This window comes from Trichechus manatus, unplaced genomic scaffold (genome assembly GCF_000243295.1).
Source record: "Trichechus manatus latirostris isolate Lorelei unplaced genomic scaffold, TriManLat1.0 scaffold00014, whole genome shotgun sequence".
In the NCBI taxonomy this organism is placed as follows: Eukaryota; Metazoa; Chordata; class Mammalia; order Sirenia; family Trichechidae; genus Trichechus; species Trichechus manatus.
In genome coordinates this window covers 19,653,824-19,663,090 of record NW_004443950.1, presented here as the reverse complement: position 1 = coordinate 19,663,090, position 9,267 = coordinate 19,653,824, and the positions used below count along the sequence as shown (strand labels likewise).

The following is a 9,267-nucleotide window of genomic DNA, read 5'->3' as shown; positions in this document are numbered from 1 at the left end:
ATTTTGCTATTGTGAACAATGCTGCCATGAACATAGGTGTGCATATGTCTATTCAAGTGATGACTCTTATTTCTCTAGGATATATTCCTAGGAGTGGGAACAAAGCTTTTGCTGTACTTCCAACTACATGTCAAACCTCACAATCACAAAAATTTCTATAAATCAAAAATATTTCCAGATCCAATCAATGATCTGTTTATTTGAACGAGAAGGATGAGCTTGCCGTTAACAGTCCTTAACTAGGGAGTGGGGGTGTGTGTGTGTGTGTGAGACTTTTAATTTATACACTTCTGTATTACCTTTTTTATAACAACATGTTACTTCTGTAATACAAACAATACCGAATAGAAACTACCTCTGACGTTGATGTTTTCTGTCACCTGCCTTTAAATTACCATATTTTTATGCTAATAATTCACACACTATACTTTTTTTGCCAACTGCGCAACCCCCCTTGCTATTTTCGTAAGCGGGCTGTTCCCCACATTATATGTGTTGGCGCGTTATTTACTTGGGCGTGCTATTTGCGGAAAGTACAGTAAGTCAAAACCTGGTACTTTCTAACAGCATATGGCCATAGTGAACTCATCGTGGGTCTGAACGGAAAGGCCAGAAAGGACTTGCATCTTTCATTCATGATCTCTCCCTCCCTCGTGCTGCCGGCAGGAGATCTCGCTCCCAGCTGCCACCGCTGTCTGCCCTCTCTACCACCCAGTCCTGGCTGAGCCACACCTGCAGTTCGACAGTGCTGTGGCCACCTCCAATGCAGCCTTTGTCACAAGACTGGTACCTGGGCCAAAGGAGGAAGTGGTGATCAGGCTAAGCCGATGCCCAGCAGCATCAGGTGGTGTCTTGGGATCAGTCCAAATAGCCCCAGGAAACAAGGGACATTTACACCGTTCCAGCTCATCATGTTGACTCTCTTGAGTCACCGTGAACATTTAGTTTCTGCCAGGGAACCCCCCCCACCCCCGACCAGGATCTGGCCTCCCATAATGTTTAGAGGTATTTGCCAGGCAGGTCCTCTGGCTGCTGGTGAAATCTGCGCAGCCGAGGAGACCTTCACCAAGGTCATGGTCAGCCTGGGTCCAGCCTGACCTTTAGGACCTGGCTCAGACCATGGTAAGGTGCAGGGAGGGACAGCATTGCCAAGCTTCACCCTCTTCCTGCCTCCTCACAGGCTCCAAGAGGATGGGTCCAAACAGCTGGAGGGACAACATCACTACCTGTAAAGCTAGAGCTGATGAGTGATGAGTCTCCCACGACCCACACTGTGCTCCGAGGACTCAGCCCAGCAGAAGGCTTCCCCACACATGATGCTCATATACGATGCACAGGGGTGTTAACATGAAATCACACCCCACCAAAATGAATGGGGGAGCCCTGCTGGCGCAGTGGTTAAGAGCTCGGCTGTTAACCAACAGGTCGGCAGTTCAAATCCACCAGCCGCTCCTTGGAAATGCTATGGGGCAGTTCTACTCTATCCTATATTGTAGCTATGAGTTGGAATCGACTCAGTGGCAATGGGTTTAAGATACTCTGTGCAGAGGAGGAACTAGGAGGAGCTTCTAGATTACAAAAAAAAAAAAAGAATTCTCCTCCTCCCTTCTCTGCTGGAGCCTTGAGGAAGCCCAGAGGAAGCAGGGACCATACAAAAGGACACAATGAACCTTGGGGCCCTGTGCAGCCTCAAGGTTTCTGTGAACAAGAAACAGCTTCTCCTACGGCTACTGAGTAAAAACAATGGAGCTAAATTCATTTGGGATCATTAGTGTCCCGGGAGGCTGAAGAGGGGAGGCTGAAGAGGCAGCGGTGATAAGAACTGACAATGGCGGACTTTGTACCAACTCTCTTCTTCCAGTGAGTGCTGCAACCTTGCATGTGGGGCCTTTCAACAGCCCCAGGGAAGGTCTTTTCTCTAGCTTTTCTCCAGCTGGTTTTCTCTTGGCCAAGAACAGGTCTCCCTGGGGGTTTTCAAACCAGAGAGCCCCTGAGAAGGGATCTGCCATGGGGATACAGCAGCCTGGAAACCTGCATCACTCCAAATTTCACACACATTCTTCCAAGGCTTTCATTCCGATGAGCATAAAAATCTGGCAAAAAGAAGCTGCATTTCCACTAATCAGGCTTTTGCGATGAATCTTACCTGGCTGTGCATTTATTGCAGCATATTCATTTAATGGGAACAAAAGTAAAGACAGCCAGAAGCCACAGAAAAGGGAGACAAGGAGAGACATGTTATTACCATAAACCAGGATCCCCTCCTACTCATAGCAACCCTATAGGACAGAGCAGAACTGCCCCGTAGGGTTTCCAAGGCTGTAAATCTTTATGGAAGCAGACGTCATATTTTCTCCCGTGGAGTGGCGCGTGAGTTTGAATGGCTGACCTTTCGGTTAGCAGCCAAGCGCTTTAACTCTGTGCCACCAGGGCTCCATCAGAAAGAGCTATAGCTAGCTAGTTTGTTTAATTCAGAGAGCCAGCCCTCACCCCCATCCCATGCTGCCAGCCCAGGCCCCGAATACGGTCTGTAGTGGAGTGTCCGCACCCAACCTGGGCTGAGTTGTACCCTCAGGCCCTGTACAGCCAAGCCCAACACAAACCCAAGAAGACTGATTTTCCAGGGGACCTGCTTCTGTCGGTGACTGTCTTGCACATTCAGGGTCCCGGCCCAGCGGCGCAGGGACTTCTGGGCAACATAAAACATAACTGCAGTTCTGACTTCGCCCTGCGGGTCCCAGTTTTTGCTCTCTGGACTAAACCAAACAAGCTTTGCAAGTATGGCCTGAGCTAGCCCAATAAAACCCAAACTCCCAACACTGCTCAGCACCCCAGGAGATGAGGCCAGCTGTGAAATGCCACAGAAAACCTTCCTGAGTCAACAACCGAGAGCACTCAGAGCCTGACAGGGGTCAGGCACGGAGCTGCCACTCAGTAAATGCTTTTGGAAGGACTGGAGCAGAATGACATTTAAAGAAAAGAGGAAGGGGAGTGTTATGGATTGAATTATGTCCACCTAAAATATGTGTGGTAAATACTAATCTCTATGCCTGTAGTTATAATCCCTTTTAAAATGGCTTGTCTTTGTTATGTTAATGAGGCAGGATTAGTACAGGGTGTGTCTTGAGTGATCTCTTAAGAGATATAAAAGAGATTAAACAAGCAAGCCAGAGAAGCAAAGATAGGGGAAGAGAGATGCCAAGCCACATGAAGACTGCCCAGGAGCAGAAACTCAAAAAGACAAGGACCTTCCTCCAGAGCCAAGAGAGAAAAAGCCTTCCCCTAGAGCCGGCGCTCTGAATTCGGACTTCTAGCCTCCTCGACTGTGACAGAATAAATTTCTGTTTCTTAAAGCCATCCACTTGTGGTAGTTCTGTTACAGCAGCACTAGATAAGACAGAATTTTGTACCAGAAAAGTAGGGTGCTGCTCTAAACAGATACCTAAAATGTGGAAGTGGTTTTGGAATTGGGTAATGGGTAGAGGCTGGAAGAGTTTTAAGGTGCCTAATAGTAAAAGCCTAGATTGCCTTGAAGAGACTATTGGTGGAATTATGGATGTCAAAGATATTTCTGGTGAGGGCTCTGAAGGAAGTGAGGAGAGCTATAGAGAAAATCTCTATCGTCTTGGAGGATACATACGGCACCAGCAACAGAATCTTGCTAGAAATGTGGACGTTAAATGTGCTTCTGGTGAGGCTTTAAAAAAAAATGATGAACAGGTGATTGGACAGTGGAGGAAGGACTATGCTTTTTAGGCAGTGGCAAAGAACTCGTCTTGGTGGAAAGTAGAACTTGTAAATGATGAACTTGGATATACGGTTGCTGAGATTTCTAAGCAAGATCTTAAAGGGACCGCATGGTTTCTCCTTGCCGCTTATAGTAAAATGCAAGGGGAAAGAGATAGACTTAAAAATGAACTGTGCAAAATGAAAACAACTCAAAGATTCAGAAAATTCTGTGTACAAAGTAAGGACACGTGTTCTAGAATTTTCACCAAGGATGAGGCTACACAATCTTTTGCTGAAGAGATTAAGCCTGTAACTGATGGACCTAACCAACCACCACAGCAGAAAACCTATCAGCTTAGACTGAAGGGGACAGAGAAAGAACGAAAGAAGAGAACACTGTCTGCCTCTTGGAACTCTACAGGCACAAAACAGGCCAAAGGAGCTACATCTGTTGTCCTCCAAGAAAAGAAAAGGACCGTCCCTGGAGCATCTCAGAGATCAGCAGAACTGTTAGAAGGAGCACAAGAAGCAGAGCCTTCTTGGTTTCAAAGGGTGGGGCCACAGTCTCCTGGATCTCAAAGGGTACAGCCATAGCCTCCTAGGTTTCAAATAGTAGGATTTTGGCCAACTGGGTTCCCGAGTGTGAGGCTGCCATTAAGGTGTGCCAGGGGGATGGGTCCACTGCCCAAAGTGAGAGGGCCGGGTTGTCATGCCCAAGGGGCAGAAGAACAAGGCCTGCTGGGGCCGAGGGGATGGGGTCGCCACTCAGATGGCCTAGGAGAATGGGGCCGCCCAAAGCCGAGGGAGATGAATTGTCGTCCCAATGGGCCTGGAAGGCGGAGCTGAAGCCCACAACCAGGGGTCTCTACCCAGAATCCAGAGGGCGTGGCCAACACCCAGAGTCTGGAGGGCAGGGCCACTGCCCAGATGGTCTCAGAGAAGAGAGGATTATTTGAGAGCTAATGTAATGTGTTCTGCTGGGCTCTGGACTTGCATAATGCCTGTTATCCCTTCTTCCTCTCCAATTTCTCCCATGTGTAATGAAACGTCTACCTTGTGCCTGTTCCACCATTGTACTCTGGAAACAGACAGCTTGTATTCTAGATTTCACAGGTTCACAGATGAAGAGGAATTTTGCCCCCAGATGGAATGTGTCTGAGGTCTCACCCATATTTGATTTAGATGATTCGGAAGATGAGATTTTGGACTGAGAGTTGATTTAAGACTTTTGGGATGATGTGATGGGGTGAACGTGATTTGCATGTGGCAAGGACATGAATTTTGGGGGGCCAAAGAGTGGAATGTTATGGGTTGAACTGTGTCCCCCCCCCCAAATTTCTGTTTGTTAAAGCCATCTACTTGTGGTATTTCTGTTATAGCAGCACTAGATAACTAAGACAGGGACTAAAATCTCCAAAATGCAAAGACAGGTGAGGAGAGCCTGATTTAGGGGCAGTCGCAATGGATGCAGATCCCTGGATACCCTGACTGCATCTCCAGGTAGTCCCTCACCTACTGCCTCTGGTTGGCCACCCTATGCAGCAGCTGCTTCCAACCCTCACCTGGAGCCACTCCACAGTCTTCTCTTTCTCCCTTGAATCTTCACAGTCATACCACCAACTTCTTCACCTCCAGCTTTAAAAAGGCTCAAGACTTCCTCATTCTAAAACAAGCCTGTCCTTCCTTCCTTGTCTACCCATCTCCCTTAGCAACTATCTTCTCAGCCCTTCTCCTCTCTGTACCCTGATACACACTGACTTCTGCCCCTAACTCTCCACCCACTCATTTACTAACAAGCCATAAAGGACTAAATCCAGTCCTGCCCAGCACTGCTCTTCTGACTTGTCCACTACACCTTGCCACTAAGATTGTCTTCTCAGTTTCCTGGACACTCCTGGCTTGCCTCCCATCTCTGCCTGTCCCTTCAATGTAGGTATTAGTCTCCAGGGCTCTCTCCCTGGTTCTCTTTTCACTCAGCATCCCATCTACCTCCCACACTGGTCCTCCCAAAGCTGCATCTCCAGCTACGATGCTCTCATGGCTGCCAGGTCTGTGGAGCCCACTCCCCAGTGGGACCATGCAACTGATGATCTCACAGAGACCTCAAATTGCCTCTCCCCATACCAGCTCTCCTCCTGGCTCCCTCTATCTCAGTAAGCAGCATGACCATCCACCCAGACGTCTAAGGCAGAAATCCTGGAGAGCCCTTGGCAGCACCTTCCCTACAGTATCCTACCCTGTGAGTTCTTCCCATCCTTGTTAACACCACCTTTGCCCAAACCCTTATCGTTTCCCACCTCCTCAGAAGGAGAGATGGCAGAGGCTGTGTTTACACAGCTCTTTATAACACAGCTCTTTATATAACTGACTGTAAAGCCATCAGTAGTCTGTATTTGAGTAGGAAGGGTAGAGATGATGGAGATTACAGTGGGCACAATCCCCCACAACCCCTCCCTGCCTGGTGCCACAACTGCCTCTCCCCTACCCCTCATGCACTGACCATTCAGCTGTCAAAGGGATCTTTCTGTGACATGATCTCACATGTCTGGTCCTGCTCTAAATACTCTGACGGATCCCCATGATTCCCCAGTTCCTGAGCAGGATGAGTGACCCCTAACGGCCCAGTTCCCATTTACATCTCCACACCCGGAAGGCTCCCTCACAAGGCTCACAATTCCATGCCTTTGTCCATGCTGTTCCGTCTGCCTGAAGTACTCTTCCTCCTCTTCTTTACCTATATAACATCTACCCAGTTGCCATCAAGTTGACTCCAACTCATGGCAACTCCATGCGTGTCAGAGTAGAACTATGCACCATAGGGTTTTCAATGGCTGATTTTTCAGAAAAAGATCACCAGGCTTTTCTCCCGAGGTGTCTCTAGGTAGACTCAAACGTCTAACCTTTTGGTTAGCAGCCACGTGCGTTAATCCTTTGCACCACCCAGAGACTCCATATAACATCTACCCCCTCATAATTTGCTTTATGTCAAAGTGGCTCAGATCACAGATTAGGTAAGATTCAACATCCACTTTTTACTTTACTCATACAAAAAAAAAAATTCTTTGGACCGGTCTGACCTTAACACAGACATAGTTCAGTGATCGTTACAAGGTCTTGTTTTCAAAATGGATGCTTCTAATGGTAAAGCAGTGATTCATCTTATTTTACACTCATGATTCTCTCATTCATCACCAGAAAAATTGAATCTAAAAAACCCTCAAACTGGCATCCTTTCACAGCTCACTTGTCATCTTTCCCGTGCTCCCTTGGACGTCACACTTGTGGAGCATTCCCACAGGAAAGCCATCCCCTTCACAGTTCTTCTCCATCCCTTCTGCCCCCTCCCACTGCACATTTCTCCCTGGGTGCAGCCACAGGTCCAGAGCTCCTCCTGTTCAGAGGAGGAAATGAAGTCCCCAGAAAGAGGCAGCAACCTGCTGGAGGCCACACAGCAATTTTGTGGGAGTGGCGGTCTGGGCCCTGGGGCCCTAGAACCCAGATCCAGGAATTCCCAGGCCAGGCCTCCATCTCCAATTCCATGGCCTGTGATCCTCTGTCCCAAATGCCACACATAATTAGAAGTTATAATCCTGTAATTCCATGATGACATCTTTGAACTTAAATATACCCTAAAATCACTTTCTTTTTTTTTAATACTAAATGCAATTTGACAAAAACAATTTTTCCCACTCTGTTCCCGCCTGTTTCTGGATTCCCCTCCTGCCCACTACCCCTGCCCACCCCCCGTGGCCAAGGCTCCTGAGCAGTGGGCACAAGCCTGAAGGCAAGTCACAGGGGAGGAGGAAGATGCCAAGACCAATTACCAACTGGGTCATAAGGCTCTGAACAATTAAGAATTGATTGTCCTGTGGGAAACAGTTTCACTTCCCTATTCATAATTACACACTCTGCCTTGGCTCATCTCTGCTATTAAAAAAAAACAATCTCTCAATCTACCCAGCTATTCTTGGCCAAGCTCCAAAAGATATTTTTAGACTCGCTTGAGACCTGCAAGAAGGAAGGTGTGGAAGGTGTTACCCTGACTCCTCGCTTGTGAAAGCATCTTTGTAGCCAGGCCCTGCTGCCTGTTGGCATTCCAGCACCCCCAGCTCGCGGGCTAGGGTCACTTTTTTTTTTTTAATTTTTTTTATTGTACTTTAGATGAAGGTTTACGGGACAAATAGTTTCTCATTAAACAGTCAGTACACATATTGTTTTATGACATTGGTTAACCCCACAACACGTCAACACTCTCCCTTCTCGACCTTGGAGGATCTTTTTTTTTTTTTGGTGAAAATATACATAGCCAAAATCACACTATTTCAAATATTTCTACACGTACAATTCAGTGACATCGATTACACTCTTCCAGTTGTGCTGCTATTCTCACTGTCCTTTTCCAAATTATTCCATCACTGTTATCTTCAACTGCCCCCTGGACTTCGCATCAAACCTTTGGAATTGCTGTTGTCAATTTGATCTTACATAGATAATTCTCTTTTTTTTGTATCTTAGATGAAGATTTACAGAACAAATAGTTTCTCATTAAACAGTAAGTACACATATTGTAGGGTCACTTTTAAGGGACTGGGTTGCTCGAGTGTCATCTCCTGAGCGGGAGGCAGCAATGTGTACCAAAGGACACCGACGTGCCAAGCGCCCGCAGAGCCCACACTCCCCGCCCGCTCGGTCTCTCCGGCAACCAGTTAAATCCGCTTTAGCGTAAAGTGAAAAGGGGCAAGACCACGGCCCTCACGTCCGCAGTGCTCAAGCCCTCCTGGGCCACTGAGGGCAGGGGTGGGGGGCGCCCGAGGTCCCCTCCCACCAGCAGCTCTTCCTCCCTCACTCCCGAAAAAGTGGACAGGAGGACACTGGAGGTATTTTGGAGGGAAAATGAGAACGCCGATCCGCCTGGGGTGGTCCCTCTTTCTCCACCCGCGCCCCCGCCAAGCGCTCTGGTGGAAGTTGGACTCGGGTCCCGACGCTCCGCGAGGCCGAGGGCGCGAGCTCGGCGAGCGACCGGTCCCTCCCCCCGCCGCGCGGGGCGACCCCGTGCACCGCCCTCCGGGACCCACGCTCCTTCGCCAGCACCTGCGCGGGGCGGCCCCGTGCTCCCGCCAGCCCCCGACCGCACCTAGGCGGGGCCGTCCCGTGCGCCCCCAACCTACCTGCGGCCGCGATCCTCCGCCCGCACCTGTTCGGGGCGGCCCCGCACGCCGCGGCTCCCCCTACCCCGCGACCCCGACCTTCCGCCCCGCAGGCACCAGGCCAGTGAGTCCCCCTCCGCGCTCCGGGCCTAGCCCACCCGCCGTGCGCTCCCGCAGCCCCCTCCCTCTCCCTGGGGAAAAGAGCTCTGGAGCCTGCAGACTCGCTGGCCCGCCCGAAGTCACCCACCTTCCGAAAGTAGCCGTCGCCCTCCTTCTCCAGCGGCTGCGGGGTTGCGGGCAGCAGCGCGTCAGTCATGCTGGCGGCGCGGGCGCGGACCGTGGACTGCAGCTCCCTGGCGGCAGCCAGCCCCAGAGGGCGCCGGGACCGCCC

At 49.7% G+C, this 9,267-nt stretch overlaps 1 protein-coding gene across 1 annotated transcript in view; it reads right to left on the bottom strand.

The window, feature by feature from the left end:
* Window positions 1-9,192, bottom strand: part of RHPN2 (rhophilin Rho GTPase binding protein 2) — a 57,871-nt gene extending 48,679 nt beyond the window's left edge. The window contains exon 1 of the mRNA XM_004371614.2: window positions 9,124-9,192. Coding sequence (XP_004371671.1) covers window positions 9,124-9,192 — 69 coding nt within the window. The remainder of the gene's footprint in view (window positions 1-9,123) is intronic.
* Between the last annotated feature and the right edge of the window lie 75 nt (window positions 9,193-9,267).